This window comes from Cannabis sativa, chromosome 5 (assembly GCF_029168945.1).
Source record: "Cannabis sativa cultivar Pink pepper isolate KNU-18-1 chromosome 5, ASM2916894v1, whole genome shotgun sequence".
In the NCBI taxonomy this organism is placed as follows: Eukaryota; Viridiplantae; Streptophyta; class Magnoliopsida; order Rosales; family Cannabaceae; genus Cannabis; species Cannabis sativa.
The window spans coordinates 20327477-20345494 of record NC_083605.1 but is presented as its reverse complement, the minus strand read 5'-3'; the positions used below and the strand labels follow the sequence as shown (position 1 = coordinate 20345494).

Genomic DNA, 18018 nt, shown 5'->3' with positions numbered 1-18018 from the left:
CAGTTTACTAACTATTATTTATCAATGTAGTGACTATAAACCTGCATATCAGACATTTAAAGGTCCTGAAGGAGAATCTTGTGTGGTTGATAAAGTTGCTCTTTATTCTGATAAAAATAACAATCTGTGTATAAAATTCATAATACGTCATACTCGTCGACCAGAGGTAAGAGAGTTGGGTGTTCGCATCTGATTTGGAATCTGTATCTTGTGTTATTTGCTTATTTATAGTCTAATCTTAAATCTATTTTTCTTGTCATTTTAGCTTGGTGATAAATTTAGTAGCAGACATGGACAGAAAGGTGTTTGTGGCACCATTGTCCAACAGGAGGATTTTCCTTTTTCTGAGCGTGGCGTTTGCCCTGATTTGATTATGAATCCTCATGGGTTTCCAAGGTAATTCCTTCTACTTCTATAACTATTCAATCTTACTGGTACATTGGCTTTATTGGTATGAAAAGCAAGAAATTTATATTTTTCTGTAGTTACGGCATTTCAACAAATATTGGAGACAGATTGGCTATGTGGTTCTTGCCGGACTGACTTAAGTTGTTGCTTGACTTAAATGTACCTGATAGGACACCCAAAAATCCTGTGAAAAAAAAAAAATCCCCTAAGGACTGCTTAAAATTGAATTCTATGGCCTCTCATTGCTGCATCTCTCCCCGTAGTTCTTGACCCAAGTTGTTCTTATCTCTTAACTTCATTTAAGAAGCCAAGCCTGAGATAGAATAAGAATACAACTGCGTCAGTCTATCCCTCAAGACTGCACTTTCCAGCAAAACGCATTAGAACAGCATTCCATTCCTCATTTTTGCTTGAGGAATCGCCTAATAAGTCTACCACTCGCTGAACAACTTTTTCTGATCCTCCTACATTGTGATCTGTAAGACAAATAGGTTTAGATATGTGGCACTTTCAGTGATTGTTTAATAATTAATTAATAATAAAGAAGATAGGGGCCCAAATCTCAGAAAAGAAAAAGGAAGCAGCCTAAAATAAAACCATAATAAAATCACCACCCATTTGGACCAGCTCGCTCGAACATCCTTCACCAATGTGAGAATGATTTAATGAATTGGAAGGATGTTTTGAGGACATATATGGTTCCCAAATGAAATAGAAATTGATAAGAGAGAATGCAAAACCAATTTTGCATGTTGCTTTTGTTATTTTTTTTTTTATTTTTTCATTTCCTCAACCATTTTGTATAACCATCACAAGCTTAAAATGTCTGGTAAATAATATTCTTCTGTTGTCATCAGTCGAATGACTGTAGGCAAGATGATAGAGCTTCTTGGAGGTAAAGCTGGAGTTTCATGTGGCAAGTTCCACTATGGCAGTGCCTTTGGAGAACCAAGTGGCCATGCAGACAAGGTGGAGGATATAAGGTGCTAAAGATCTCTTTGCTACCTTATTTGCTGGGCATTTATTTCGATGACTTGTTTTCTTTACCTTTGTACAATTTCCTTATTTTATTTTGGCAGTAAAACACTCGTGGAAAAAGGATTTAGCTACAGTGGCAAGGACTTCCTGTATTCAGGTTTTCTTTATTTTAAAAGCTGTTTCCATTTAAATTGAAACATAAAATAGTTAAAGATTACATATTGAATGTTGTAAACCTTCCTTTCTTTGTATAGAACTTTTATGTAACTCAGTCTATAGCGGAGTAGAAAATCTTTTTAATGAATACATATTTATGTTACGAGTAGGGATGAAAATTGGGCAGGTAATAGGCGGGGAATGCTTCCCCACTCCCATCCCTGTTAACTATTTTAATACCCATCCCAGTCTCCTACCCACATATTCCCCATCGGAGGCGAGGTGGAGAATCCTCGCCGGGGCAGGTAATACTCACGGGACCTATATGTTAATAATTTAAAATAGACAATGTTATCTAAAATAAAATGAAAATATTTAAAAATTTACTAATAATAAACGGCAAAACACATAAAGATATATATAATAATTGAAAATGTTTTTGATATAGCACTTGTAATCATGGTATTCCTCCGCCACAAGTGATCATGGTTTGGTTTTGTTTCAAATGTTTTTGATATAGCACTTGTAATCATGGTATTCCTCCGCCACAAGTGAGGCTATCTATATATAACGGGGGAGGGGTCAGTCTTAGACAAAGGCCTTAAAGAATGAAGAGAAATAATATTTTTATTATATTTCTTTTCTGTGTTCTTTGTACAACCTAGAGCTCATCTTATATAGAGTATTTACAAATCAAATAAAGACAATATATTTAATACAGAATAAGGAAAAATCCCTTAAAATATGAAACAACACAAAATTAGGAAACTAATTGATGTGATTTTATTTCCCATCTGTCAACACTCCCCCTCAAGCTGGACTATAGATATTGATGAGTCCAAGCTTGTTAACTAGGAAATCAAAGACTCGTTCAAATAACCCTTTTGTGAGAATATCAGCTAGTTGTTGATCTGTATGGACATATTTAATGTTGATAATCTCTTGATCAATTTTTTCTTTAATGAAGTGACGATCCACCTCTACATGCTTAGTTCGGTCATGATGTACAGGGTTATGAGCAATGCTGATGGTGGATTGATTATCACAATAAAGTTGAATAGGGGCCTCATACTCAATCTTCAACTCCTCTAGTAGGCGTTTGATCCATATTGCTTCACACACTCCATGGGCCATGGCTCTATACTCTGCTTCAGCGCTACTTCTTGCAACTACCGTTTGCTTTTTACTTCGCCATGTTACTACATTACCCCATACAAGAGTACAATACCCAGATGTAGACTTTCTATGATCAATTGACCCAGCCCAGTCTGCATCTGTGAAGACTTCAACCTTCCTCTCAATTGTCTTCTTGAAGAAAAGACCTTTTCCCGGTGTTTGCTTGAGGTACCTCAGAATTCTGTATACAGCATTGAGATGTCCTTGACATGGATTATGCATATATTGACTGACTAGACTTACCGCAAAGGCAATGTCAGGTCTTGTATGGGAGAGGTAGATAAGTTTCCCTACTAGTTGTTGGTACCTCTCTTTGTCAACTGGGCTTCCTTCAAACATTTTCCTCTTGTCTCCGAGCTCAATTGGAGTCTTGCTGGGCTTGCTACCAAGCATTCCTGTCTCCTCCAAGAGATCAAGAGTATATTTCCTTTGGGACACAGAAATCCCTTTTTTGCTTCTAGCGAATTCCATTCCCAAAAAATATCTGAGTGCACCAAGATCCTTGACTTCGAACTCCTTTGCCAACATTTCCTTGATTAGAATAATCTCTTCAATATGGTTTCCAGTGACAATTATGTCATCCACATATACAATCAGTACTGCCATTTTCCCTTTTCCTGAGTGTTTGATAAAAAGAGTATGATCAGTCTGACCTTGCATGTATCCAAGCCCCTTGACTACTTTTAGAAAGCGATTGAACCATGCTCGAGGAGACTGTTTTAGACCGTATAGAGATTTGTTTAACTTGCAGACTTTAGTTGTATTGGGAGATTCTTCAAAACCGGGAGGTTGACTCATGTACACTTCTTCTTCCAGCTCACCATTTAAGAATGCATTTTTTACATCAAGTTGATGCAATTCCCAATCCAAGTTAACTGCTAGTGACAACAATACTCTGATAGTATTGAGTTTGGCAACTGGAGCGAATGTTTCAGTGTAGTCAATTCCATAAGTTTGAGTAAAACCCTTGGCAACTAACCGAGCTTTATATCTTTCGATATATCCATCTGCATTATATTTTACTGAAAACACCCATTTGCACCCTACTACTTTCTTGTTTAGTGGTAACTCCACTAATATCCAGGTTCCATTATGTTTAAGTGCTCTTATCTCTTCGAGAACAGCTGTCCTCCAGTGAGGAATGCTAAGTGCCTCGTTGATGTTCCTGGGAATCACAACATCGAAAGAATTTGGAGGTAAAAGCTTTAAATGGAGATGATAATTGTGAATACGAAATGAAATTTGAAATAGGGTGTTTTGTACAAGATCTAATTCCTTTCCTTAATGCAATAGGAATGTCCGGATACGTGACTTTTGTGGGAAGAGTACCTGGATCACTTGAGGGAATTGGTTCTATCACCGGATTGGACTCTTGACTGTGAGGATTCGTGACTTGTTTACTTCTTCTAGAATACACTCGAATTTCCTTCTGCATGTTTTGATCTTGAGGAGGAAGACTTTCATTAGGAGATGGACGTTGATTGATTTCTGTTTCAGAAGAGGATGGAGGATTTTCTAGTTCTGAAGGGAATGGAATGTCAGGGGGTAATTCTAAACCCCACGACCACTGAGTTTCTTGCTTGTGATGATTGTTCTCCCCCTGAAGCGAGGTGGGAGTGAAGTACGGAGAATTTTCAAAAAAAGTAACATCACTTGAAATGTATGATTTCTTGGTGAGTGGACAATAGCAACGATAGCCTTTCTTGGTAGGAGAATAACCCAAGAAAATTGTTTTGGTAGCTCGAGGATCAAGTTTACTCCGATGTTGGGAGTGAACATGTACAAATGCAGTGCAACCAAAAACTTTTACTGGCAAAGTGTTTGTAGAAATGTGGGGATAGAGAGACTGAATAACAGAATATGGTGTCTTGAACTGGAGAGGTCGACTAGGAAGACGGTTTATTAGATAAGTAGCAGTAAGAACAGCATCGCCCCAAAGATATTTTGGAACATGCATTTTGAACATGATTGCACGGGCTACTTCTAAGAGATGACGATTTTTTCTCTCAGCTACCCCATTTTGTTGTGGAGTATCCACACACGAGCTTTGATGAACAATTCCATTTTGGAGAAAATAATTACCGAGGATGGTATTGAAGTATTCAGTACCATTGTCGGTACGGAGTATTTGAATAGGTGTTCGAAATTGTGTTTGGATCATTTTGTGAAAGTTTTGGAAGACCTGACAAGTTTCAGATTTATGCTTAAGTAGATAGACCCAAGTGACTCGTGTGTGGTCGTCAATGAATGTAATAAACCATCGCTTACCAGAAGAGGTAGTGATTTTTGAAGGTCCCCATAGATCACTATGAACAAGAGAGAAAGGGCTAGATGGTGTATACATTCTTTGAGGGTATGAAACACGAGTATGCTTAGCAAATTGACAAACATCACATTGAAAATCAGATACGTTTTTATTAATAAACAAAGAAGGAAACAAATGTTTTAAATATAAAAAACTAGGATGCCCAAGTCGACAATGCCATAACATAATAGTTTGAAAATTTGAATCAGAAACAGAAATCGAACTCGAAGTCAAACAATGCAAGGAAAGTTGCTTCTCTTTTATTGGATGTTGAAAAAAATAAAGGCCATCACGAATCCTAGCACTGCCAATCATCCTCCCCGATGATAGATCCTGAAATTGACACGAATTGGACACAAATTTAGCAAGACATCTATTATCAGAAGTTAATTTGTGAACAGAGATTAGATTGCATTTTAATGATGGAACATAAAGTACTGATTTAAGAATTAAATCAGTAGATAATTTAATGGTGCCAACTCCAACAATAGGTGAATAAGAACCATCTGCAATCTTGACACTAGATGTAGTAGAACATGGACAATAAGAATCAAACAAATGAGGTAAACCTGTCATGTGATCAGTTGCTCCAGAATCTATGACCCATGGTGTTTGGCAAGCAGAAAAGAAATTACCAGAGTGTGCAACTGAGGCACTATGAGACTCGGAACCAGATTTGGATGTCATAGAAGATTGACTGAGGAGTGTGTATAAATGTTCAAGTTGTTCCTTACTGAATGAAGGGGCATTAGTACTGCTTTCAGTCTGAGTGTGGAAGACTTTTTTGTCATGTTGGCGACGAGGAGTCCAGTTTGGTGGTTTACCATGAATTTCCCAACAAGTGGATCGAGTATGTCCGTGACGCTGGCAATGATCACACCAAGGTCGATCACCCTTACGATTAGGCCGCGGATCAGGGTTCGATTTGCCAGATGGTAGTGGTCCAGACTTTGAGACAAGAGCAGAACTTTCAATGGGTGACACATCAGGAGTTGTGAGCATAACACGACGACGTGCTTCTTCACGTCTAACCTCAGAGAATGCTTCTTCAGTGTCGGGAAATGGAGAACGACCAACCAAACGACCTCTTACTTCATCAAGATTGTTGTTTAACCCAGTAAGAAACTCAAAGACCCGCTCTTTTTCCAATTGTTGTCGCTGAATGGTGGTACATTTCGCACACAGTGGTGTAGTATCCAGATACAAATCCAGCTCCTGCCACAGATCTTGTAAGTCCGAAAAATATTGAGTAACAGTTTGATTACCTTGCTTAATCTCTTTAAGCTTGGTGCGAATTTCGAAAATCTGAGAAGCATTACCAAGATCAGAGTACATTTTTCGGGCAGCATCCCAAACCTCCTTGGCAGTCTTAAAGAATAGATATTTGCGGCTAATTTTTGGTTCCATCGAATTAATTAGCCATGCAAGAACAATAGAATTTTCAGCTTGCCATACCTTGTGTGTGGTGTCTGTTGGAGATGGTGCAGGGAGATCACCAGTGATGTACCCAAGTTTCCCACGTCCACAAATGACAAGTTTGACTGATTGTGCCCATTGCAGATAATTTTTTCCATCAAGTTTATGGGCTGTGATATGAAGAGAGTTGCTGTCATAGTTTATGGACTGAGTTGTAGTTTCTGTGGTGGTCTGAGAATTAATTTCCTCACTGGTTGACATTTCTAGAGAAAAGGAGGGCAGAGATAGATCTGGACTTTGACTAGTTGTTTGTTTTTTCCTTTTTTTTTTAAAGAGAGGGAAACTAGAAAAAAAAACTGGACAGAGAAAAAAAAACTGAATGGACAGAGTTCAAAGCAAAAAAAAAAACTGAGAAAGGAAAAAAAAACAATCAAAAGAGAGAAAAGATTGAGGTTGAGGGTGGCTGAACTGGACAGAAAAAAAAAACTGAATGGACAGAGTTCAAAGCAAAAAAAAAACTGAGAAAGGAAAAAAAAAATACAATCAAAAGAGAGAAAAGACTGAGGTTGAACTGGACAGAGGTGGCTGGAGCTGTGCTGGACAGAGATGGCTGCTGGACAGAGCCACTTGTGATCCGTTGTGAGCCCAAATTGTCACCGGTCCAAAAAGTCGTTTGTGATCCGTTGTGAGCCAAAGTGCCGCCGGTCCAAACAGATACTTCCGCTGTTTCCCTTTAACCTCCATTTGGGACCTTTCGGCCAATGTGTGCCAATTTCCAGTGTTGGGTCTTTGATCTGTTTCAAAATCCACAAATTTCCCGACGTGTACACCCACAAGTTTCCCGATATTTGGCCTTGTGGGATTCTTTCAAATGTCACGTTCGGTCCTGTGGTCTCTTAAAGGTCGTTCGTTACCCACTCTTTTTAGGCCCAAACGTGAGGAGGGTGTATTAAGAGTTAGTCCCACATTGCTAATGTGTGGAAATAAATTGTGATATATAAGATGAAAGGGCTACTCCTCCCATTGCCAATTGATTTTGGGATGGAACCTCATTCATCTTATTCCTCAAATTCTAACAGGCCTCTTTCTCTTTTTCAAAAAAAAAAAAAATATAATAATTGAAAATAATATTATAAAATAAATAAAAAATTAAATGGGTCCCTGTTGGGGTGGGGTGCTATCCCCATTCCTGCCCTTTTAACATTCGAGGATAGAAAGTTGTGCATGTTCCCGTACTCAGGGGTGCAATTCTGCTTTACTAATATCCATAATCTCCTAATTTTAATAGTTGAGAATTGAGAATTTTCACATTTGGTGAATATTGAAGCTGTGACCATTTTGACTAATTTTTACAATTCAGAAAAGAGATATTGTCGCATTTGGAGAAATATTTAAGCTGTGACAATTTTGACTCTGATTTTTCAACTTTGGCAATATATCCTCTAATATTGTTGAAAGACGGGATTCTCTCCTAGTTTGTACTTTGTAGTGATTTTATCTTTCCATTTAAATGTATTTTCAAATGAAGAGATGAAATGGTAGAAATTCTTGAATGACGCTGTTTCCCCCTATTTTTGTGTGGAGAAAAGTCACCATAAATGCTTGTATAACAAAACTCAGCATGGTTTTTGTATTTCTTTCTTTTTTTTTCCTTTTTTTTTTTGTGGCTCTCTTTTCTCTAAGTTGAAAAAGCATAATTTTGTTCTCTGCCAGGTATCACTGGTTGTCCACTGCAGGCATATATTTTCATGGGACCAATTTACTATCAGAAGCTAAAGCATATGGTGAGATTTCATTCAAGTTGTTAGTTTTTCAAAAGTTCCACCCACTTTTTTTGAATTATTATTTTTACTACTTGTTTTTATAAATTTAATGTGCATCATTTTGAAAATTTATCAGTTATCCATCCTACTTTGGAGCTCAAAATTGTGTCCTGGATATGGTTAATCTGATAGACACTTGGTACACAACTCAGCTAGAGAGAAAGGAATTTTATTGATCAAAGCCATAAGGCTGGTTACAAAACCAAAATTATTTGAGAAACTTGAAAACTCCCAAGTGTAATCTTTACTTTAAACAATCACAAAGTCAATCGCCCCTTATCTATGGACAAAGTCTTTCTATTTATTGGCTAAGACTACAACTCCTAGAAAAATCCAGGCAATAGGTATTATACAAAATGACAGCTTAATTAAACATAAATATTTGCTTCAATTAAACATAGCACCTCAGCACTTATCTAGAGTCTCATCTGATATAAAAATAACTCAGTAATTGAAGCTGACTTAAGGCCTAACATAATCGAATCAAGATCTCCTGTTAAAAAGTGGTGTGCCATGCTGTGTTAAATTAATCAAAATTTGACATGTCAACTAATTTATTATTTATAAAAAAAATTAAACCTCTAATTGAATCAACAAAAGTAGTTAACATACTTAATATAAATTAGATTAGTTGATGTGTCAAATTTTGATTAGTTTAATACAGTATGGGACACCAATTTTTAACAGGGAATCTTGATTCAACATAATCATGTTTGTTATCTGATTATATTGGCAGTTGTATGATTTATCGTCCTAATTTTCTGCGTTTCACGGTAATACTCATTAACTAATGTTATCTTAAATTTATCATAAATGTTTTCGTCCAGTTCTAAAATTTTGCAGAAAACTGAATAATTTCTCCCACAGAGTACTGTATAAAGATATTGTGTGGAATTGGAATTAGATGTTACTTCTCAAAATTTCTTGTTCTAATTTTATTATTTTCCTTCCCCAAAGCATATTCAATTTGGTATACATGCAGAATTATGATTATTACTATTAATTTATTTAAGAAACTGGGACATTCCTGATATTATTGATAATAAATATAATTATTTTACATGAATGTTATAAAAGATGACCATTTATCATTTTAATTCGCACTGAGTTGGTTTATTTATTTCTTTATTTTTAATCCTCTATTTATTCGTAGTTTATTTCTTCATCTGAATAATGTTTAGGTATTGGATAAAATGCACGCTCGTGGTAGTGGTCCTCGAGTCATGCTAACAAGACAACCTACTGAGGGGAGAGCTCGAAATGGAGGTTTGTATTCCATAATCTCAACAATTGTATTTGCATACACATGAATATATATATAGTGTTACAAACATACAAAATTATCCATTTTATGTAGTTTAGGCATAGAGTTCCAGATTTAGCAACATATGTTATGATGTTATTGGTTTCATAGGTCTACGAGTAGGAGAAATGGAGCGAGATTGTTTGATTGCCTATGGAGCAAGCATGTTGATATTTGAGCGCCTAATGATTTCTAGTGATCCTTTTGAAGTTCAGGTATGTGATTTGTAATGTGCTTTGAAATCATGCAATATATTATCCTTCAATCTCTTTTTTTTTTTTTTTTTTTGTGGCAATCTTTCAGTCATTTTAAAATACCCTAGTATTCACAAATCTTACTCACATTTGTATATTGTTCCTACAAATTACTAAACTTTACTTCATGTTATGTGAGGTAAAAGAATTGTGTTCTCTTAATTTTTATTGAAAAAAGATTTACACATATACAAAACTAGGAATCTATCCTTACTAAACTGTCGCCATGAATTTATTATTATGAACAAAACAAATATTAGTTAACGTAGAGGTAGAGGAGTAAAAATGAGAGAAAAATACAGCTAGGGACAGATAGTGGGACAAAAGTAAATATTAAACAGCAGCAGCAAACAGAGACATTATGCACTTCAAAATACTCTCAATTCCTTTCCTTTCCTTTTTTCCCTTTCATTCCAGTAGTAACAACTAACAACAATTTTGTGATAAAATTTGAACACATGATGTAAGTCCTCACACTTCTCTCAAGGCTTTCTTGATGTCATCCTCAATGGCAAGAGGAGCAGTGCTTGTGCCATAGCGCTCTATGACTTGGCCATCTTTGTCCACTAAGAACTTGGTGAATTTCCACTTTATCCTAGATCCTAAAAATCCAGATTTACTTGTTTTCAGAAATTTGTACACAGGTGCAGTGTCTGGCCCATTGACTCGTACCTAAGATAAAGAGGGTGCACTATACAATTAGGAAACTATAGTTACTGACAATTATACAACTAAATCTCCCTTCAAGTTGGAGTATAGATATTAATCATTGCCAAGTTGTTACACATATAATGAACTCGATCAATTCCTGCTGTAAGAAAACGGGGAAACGACTTCCTGCTTATTTCTAGACTGCCCCTTCAATCAATTCCTGTGGAGCAGGCTACTAGGCGAGTCAAACCTACACACAATTGCTTTTGCGTAAACTAAAAGGAAATTGGAGAGCATCTAGACTATGGAGTGCAGCCATGCTTGATGTTTCCTGGGCAGTTTGGATGGAGAGAAACAGATCAAGTTTTGGCTTGTAACAAGGTTTTATAAGTCAGAAGGTTTGGAGGGCCTTACCAGAGAATGGGGACTTATCCTGCACCAAGTTAATCCTAGTTTGGTCCAAGTTATTAGTTGATTGTATGTATTTTTCTCCAAGATAAGTGAGGCTGCCTAATAAGTTTGAGAGGAGGCTAGTCTCAACATATGACCTCCCTCCCTTTTTCAAAATATAAATAATAAGTACTAATAGTTTAAGACGGAAATAAAGTGTCTTCCATGAATGTAACATCAATGGAGATAATACTAAGACAGGGACAAAAATACTTCAAACCATTTTGAAGACGAGAATAAACAGAAAATACACATTTCAAAGACTTGGGATCTTATTTAGTGACATGCGAACGAACATCCCAAACATAATAATTACTACCAAATATGCTAGGATTAATGGAAAATAATGACTTATCGGGAAAAAATGATTTTGTTTGGGATGTCCCCATTTAGAAGAACGAATATGCGAGCGATTAATGAGAAAGCATGTTGTGGAAACGATATGAACATGCATTTGAAATAAGAGGGATCATTCTATTTTAAGAAGATGTCTCCGTTTACATTCTGCTACACTATTTTGGAATGCAATATCCACAATATAGGTTTCATGAAGCATGTCATTCTGAACCATGCATGTGTGAAATAAAGTTGATGTACTATATGCATTATCGCTTCACAAAGTACGAATGGGAACATTAAATAAATTTATAATGTTAGCACAAAATATAAAAAATTATTCATAATGATTATTCATTAATTATAATTAAGTTAACGAGAATAATCATGGCCTAAATCTAGGTTTAGACATAATAGGATAGGACTCTAAATATCATAATGAACTAATTTAAAATGAGCACTAACACGCTTATGTTTTGCAAATGGAAATGACAGGGGTTATTTTGCTTCATAATTTAAAATATGTTTTCAGTTTTTAAAAGCAGAAAACAGTTTTTAAAAACTGAAGCAAATGAGAGAAAATTGTTTTTATTTCTGATGATTTCTTTTAGTATATACAAAGGGTATATATAATACAATGTGAACACTAAATGAAAAAATACATTAAATGTAAATTTACACCTAATTGCTAGCTTGATTTCCTACACTCCCCCTCAAGCTAGATATATACTAAACATTCCTAATTTTGAACTTAGTTCCCTAAAATTAGGACGATGGAGAGCTTTGGTTAAGATATCAGCAGCTTGTTGTCTCGAGGGAATATGCTTCAAGGTGATGATCTTGTTTTCAATCTTTTCAGCGATGAAGTGACGATCAATTTTAACATGTTTGGTCTTATCATGATGAGCTTGGATTCTTTGCTATTGCTTTATGGGCGATTGATTGTCACGAGAGAACGTTTATTGGGCCTTCAAGTTTGATTCGAGTTCATCGAAGACGTTTCGGCCACATTCCTTCACAAATTCCATGTGCTAAGGCACGAAATTGCATACCCTTTAACTGCACGAGCTACCAACATTTGCTTCTTGCTTCGCCAAGATACGAGATTTCCCCGAACATAGGAGCGATTACCCCGAAGTGGATCTTCGATCGGTGAGAGAACCGGCCAATCTGCATCTGTGTATATTTGAAGATTTTTGTTGAGAGTTTTCACGAACATTAACCACTTTCTGGTGTTCCCTTGAGGTACCTAAGAATCGGTAGACGGCATCCATGTGTTCCTCGAAAGGGATTATTGAGAAATTGGCTAACAACACTCACGGCGAAGCTTATGTCGGGCGAAGTGTGAGTTAGGTATATTAGCTTTCCCACGAAGGCAATGATATCTTCCTCGGTCAACTTTTTGTTCGTCTGTACGTACTTCAAGTTTGGTATTAGGGTCCATCGGAGTTTCACTTGGCTTGCATCAGATCATCCTTTGTTTCTGTAAGAGATCAATGACATATTTGGTTAATTGGTGAGATACCTTAAATTTGGATCTTGCAACTTCCATCCCCAGAAAGTATCTTAATTGGCACAGATCTTTAATCTCGAATTCGGCGGAGAGAAGGCGCTTGAGATGAGAAATTTCTTCACGAAATTACTGTTACCACGATATCATCGACATAAACAATCAATCTTTGTTAAATTTCCACCAATGAGTGTTTTATAAACAAAGTATGATCGATTGGCATTGGGTGTAACCATCTCCTTTCAACACTTTTGTAAACTGTCAAACCGAGGCTCGAGGGATTGCTTGAGGCGGTAGAGAGATTTTTCGGTTGCACACTTTTCCTTTTGAGAATCGGTCCTCGAATCTGGAGGAATGTCCATGTATACTTCTTCCACGGAGGTCGCCGTTAAGAAACGCATTTTTTACGTCAAGGTTTGGAATAAAGGCCATTCATTGTTGGCAATGATAGACAAGAGAACTCGGATGGTGTTGACTTAGCAACGGGAGCAAATGTCTCTTGGTAATCAATACCATACGATTAGGTGAATCCTTTAGCCCTTAATCGGGCTTTGAATCTTTCAATACTCCATTGACCTTATACTTGACCAAGAATATCCATTTACTGACCAATTTGTGCGTTTGCCATTTGGCGGATACGTGATAATCCATGTTTTATTCTTTTCAAGTGCTTTTATTTCCTCCGTTGTGGCGGCATTCCAATTGGGATCTGTAGAGCTTCTGAGCCGAGATTTGGAATACGAACTTGATCAGTGGTGATAAAAGCTGTATAGGTAGGAGATAAGCTTGAGTAACTCGAATAGTTGTGAATGGGATGTTGAGTGCAAGAGCGAACACCTTTCACGAGAGCGATGGGAATGCTTAGATCGTCGAACATCTTCTTCCACAACCCGTGAGTTCAACTCAGCATCTTCTTGTGTTTGTTCGAGAATGAATGGAATCGGATTATATTCATGACTTTCTTGAGTTTGAGTGGTAGCTTGTTCAATGTGGGCAAGATTTTTCTTTTTCCTTGAGTAAACCCGGATTTCTTTGTTTGGGATGTGGACAGGAGTTTTTGGCTCATGTGAATTGGCTGAATGGTTGAGTCGGTCCTCGTTGGTAGGAATAAGACTTAAGGAAGGAGCTGGATGAGGATTTCTTGGCTCATGTGATTTGACTGAATAGTTTGGAGTATGAGTAACAGACGGATGATGAGTGTTTGAAGCAATGGTGGTGTCAGAAGAAGAATGAGGATCAGTGAGTGAAACAGGAGGATGAGTAGTTTTTGGAGCAAGGGTGTTGTCAAAAGAAGAATGAGGATCGATGAGTGAAACAAAGTCCCGATTTTGTAGTTCTTGATTATGATTCTCCCCTGACTGCAAATTTGGGATAATAAGGCTTGTTCTCGAAAGTAACATCCATGGAGTTGAACACTTTTTGTGAAACGGGACGGTTAGCATTTGTATCCCTTTTTATTAGATGAATAGCCAAGAAGGATACATTTCGTGGCTCGAGCATCAAGTTTGCTACGATGTTAGGAGTGAACATGTACAAATGCAACACAACCAAAGACACGTAAGGGAATCGAGACCTGAATGTGAGTGGGGATATGCTTTTAGGAAGATTTGCAACGGAGTTTTGAATTTTAATACACGTGATGGCATTACATTTATGAGATAGGTAGGCATGAAGCTGCTTCATGAAAATCTTTTTGGAACATGGGATGAAAAAGTAAAGATCGGGCTACCTCTAGTAAATGACGATTTTTGCGTTCGGCCACACCATTTTGTTGTGGTGTGTCGCCTTGAAACTTTGATGAACAATCCCGTTGGATTGCAAATATGATCAAGTACGAAATTGAAGAAGTCACGAGCATTGTCGGTTTTTAACACTTGGATGTTTGTTTGGAATTGAGTTTGGACCATTTTGTGAAAATTTTGAAAAATATGACTTGTTTTGATTTTTTTCTTTCATGAGGAATGTCAGACTTAGGCGAGTTGTGATCATCGAAAGTAATAAAAACCAACGTGCTCCATGATATTTTGAATTTTGGATGGTCCCCATATATCACCATGAATGAGTGAGAATGGGTGAGAGGGTTGATAGATGCTTGGAATGAAAGAGTTGCGAGAGTGCTTAGAAAATTGACAAATATCACACTTGAGAGGCGAGGATTTACATTGACAAATAGGGATGGGAACGAAGTGTTTAAGATATACAAAATTTGGATGACACAGACGGTAATGCCATAACATGATAGTATTGATTTTATTGGATTGATTTGCGAAGAAAGAGATTGACCTTGGGAGAAACAACAACGATTTCCATGATTAAACATGGGGTTCTCGATTTTTAGCGGATACGAAGCCACTTGCTTGAACTCGGCATAGCCAATCATCTTCCCCGATTCTACATCACCGAAAAACCTGAAAACTTAGCGGCAAACTTAACTTCACGATTAAGATCAACTTCTTTCAATTTGCTTACTGAAAGTAAATTGCGATCAAGTTTTGGAACGTAAAGGACGAAATTTAAGACGACTTGGTGAGATTGTTATAGTTCGATTCCATCGGTCCCAGAAGACGAACCATCGGTATGCGAACGATCCTTTCATGAGAGCAACTTACTTAGAAAAGAAAATAGAGGAATCTATCACGTCATATGGTCGAAGCACCGGAATCCACGATCCCGAGGGTCATGGGGATTTGTTACGCCATGGAGAAAGACATCGAGACAACACGAGTATATAACCCCGGAGGAGACGAATAGAGAGAGAGGACGGGAAAAAACGTGTTGGAGTTGGAGAAGAGTCTGAGATCCAGAAATCTGAGAGAGACGATGCCGAAAAAACACGCGAGGGAGGGCGCACGCGCGGCCACGCGCGGCGCGTGGAGAGGGTCGCGACGGAAGGAGGTGGCGCGTGGGGCCCACGCGCGGCTCGGATGGAGGCGGACTTTTGGGTTTTGCGATCGGAGGTGGGAATGAGCTCACACAGGTCGGAGGTGAGAATAGAAAACTACTTTTAATTAATCTTAAGGATAAAGCCTCGAAACCACAATTTTAAGAACCACAATTTTAAGGAAGGGAGTTTGAGAAGTTTCAAATGCTACGATACCATGGAAACGGAATGAGAGAAAATTGTTTTTATTTCTGATGATTTCTTTTAGTATATACAAAGGGTATATATAATACAATGTGAACACTAAATGAAAAAATACATTAAATGTAAATTTACACCTAATTGCTAGCTTGATTTCCTACAAAAACTAATAGGGATTGTTTGGCAAAAATTTTTAAAAACAGTTTTTTAAAACAGAGTTTTAAAATACTAGAAAATAGAAGACATCAAAATGTTGTTTTCTGTTTTCAAAAACAATTTTTTTGTCTAACATATTATATTTTATATTTTTGCTCACATACTCGGACTCGGACCCCAACCCCGGATTCTGGACCCGACCTAAACCCAGAATCGGACCCGAATCTTAACCCCAGACTCCAGACCCCTACCCGACCTGGACCCGGACCTAGACTCGGACCTGAATTCAGACTCCGAACTCGGGGCTAGGTTCGAGGTCTTGTCTGGGGTCCGGGTATGAGGTCCTGTGCTGGGTCCGGGTCGGGGTCTGGGGTCCGGAGTAGGATGAGTTCATGATATGGTATGGTGTAGAATATTAAATTTTTTTTTAATAAAAAAAAATCTAAAAATAGTTTTAAAAAATTTGAGTCAAACACTATTAAATTTTTAAAATGACAAAAAACCGATTTCTATTCTTATTTTTTAAAACACAATTTTGAAAACTGAAACGTAAAAATATAGTCAAACAGCCTCTTACAATCTAAACGAAGACACTATACTATATCGTGAACAAAACTCAAAATGGGACTTCCAAAATTAAACCCTAGAGGATACTAAACCTTAGAAAAAAAAAATACCTAAGTTTGTTATAAAATACTAATTTCGAAACACTGAGAGCGTCTTGATACCATGTTATGTGAAGTGAAACAAATTGTATTCTCTTAATTTTTATTAAAAATTACATATATTTAATTTTGGCTCATGCATATATCTCATGTATTCTATTATGGTTGGAAATTTTGCAACCAACACAGGTATGCAGAGTTTGTGGTCTACTAGGATACTACAATCACAAACTTAAACAAGGAATTTGTTCGTCATGCAAAAATGGAGACAATATATCAACCATGAAATTGCCTTATGCATGCAAGCTCTTGCTTCAGGTAACCACCCATTTCTCTTGAATGAGGAAAAGTATATGATCATCACTAGTAATTGAGTTCATTACAACACTTTGCTTTCCATTTTAAAGTGGTTCAATAGTGATGAAAATATGACATTTAGCTACGTATCGTAAAATGAATAACTTGCATAGTTTGCTTTTGTCACTTTGACACTTGGATAAAACTAAAAGTTTTGTTTAAAGAGAAAAGGAACAGGTTGTTTGTTTATGTATTTATTTTAATATATGATCCTTTGACTTTGCTTTCAGGAACTTCAATCTATGAACATTGTTCCTCGCTTAAAACTAGCGGAGGCATGATCTCACAACTGTTTCCATCAACGAGCTCACAAACACAGAAGGATAGTTCATCTCCAATATTAGGTTATTTTATAAATTATTGAAGAAAGTTGTATCAAGTTCTTATTCCCTTCAAAAGCGTATTTTTGTTAATTATCTGATGAGGCCAAAAACAATTGTTTTATGTACAGTGAAATCAGTTTTGATAAACAATTTTACACAAAAACAGTAAAATATATTTATAAAAATAGACAAAAAACAGAGAGTTGAAATTAGGCTATGTTATGAAATATTATTTATGGATGACCAAATCACTAAATTAATTATCATTATTAATGCTCGGTAGTATTTTTTTTTATTATATTAATTTAGTTTCTCATTTTTTTAGTCATATTCTTTTTTTGTATAATTAAGGGTTCACCCTATTGGAATAAACAATTGAGAAATTCTCATTCAGTTTCTCTTTCTCTCTTCATCTTCTTCTTCTTTTCTTCATATCTACTTTATATAATTCTATATTATTTTATAACACGTTATCAACACGAGTCTTTGCCCAAGCTTCAAGGTAAATATTTTGTTGGAGTTCTTAAGTTGTTTCAAGATCACGATACACTAAATATATATTTATATATATAATATTTATATATCTACTCATTTGATTTAAATAATTTTAAGAATCATTTTTTTTTTATCTATATATCTATATATTATATATGTGTATATATTTTTATA

At 36.5% G+C, this 18018-nt stretch overlaps 1 protein-coding gene across 3 annotated transcripts in view; it reads left to right on the top strand.

Moving 5' to 3' along the window:
• The window catches only part of LOC115716062 (DNA-directed RNA polymerase III subunit 2), a 62861-nt gene extending 45234 nt beyond the window's left edge, over positions 1 to 17627 (top strand). Inside the window, exons 30-39 of one of the 3 annotated variants that reach the window (XM_061115495.1) lie at positions 31 to 166; positions 266 to 396; positions 1266 to 1391; positions 1488 to 1543; positions 1713 to 1847; positions 8153 to 8223; positions 9444 to 9528; positions 9677 to 9780; positions 16859 to 16987; positions 17257 to 17627. In XM_061115495.1, coding sequence (XP_060971478.1) covers positions 31 to 166; positions 266 to 396; positions 1266 to 1391; positions 1488 to 1543; positions 1713 to 1847; positions 8153 to 8223; positions 9444 to 9528; positions 9677 to 9780; positions 16859 to 16987; positions 17257 to 17307 — 1024 coding nt within the window. In that variant the 3' untranslated portion in view covers positions 17308 to 17627. Of the gene's footprint in view, positions 1 to 30; positions 167 to 265; positions 397 to 485; positions 1236 to 1265; positions 1392 to 1487; positions 1544 to 1712; positions 1848 to 8152; positions 8224 to 9443; positions 9529 to 9676; positions 9781 to 16858; positions 16988 to 17256 lie in introns of those variants that run through there. The other 2 variants (XM_030644765.2, XM_061115496.1) reach the window with 2 other exon arrangements.
• The last annotated feature ends 391 nt before the right edge of the window (positions 17628 to 18018 follow it).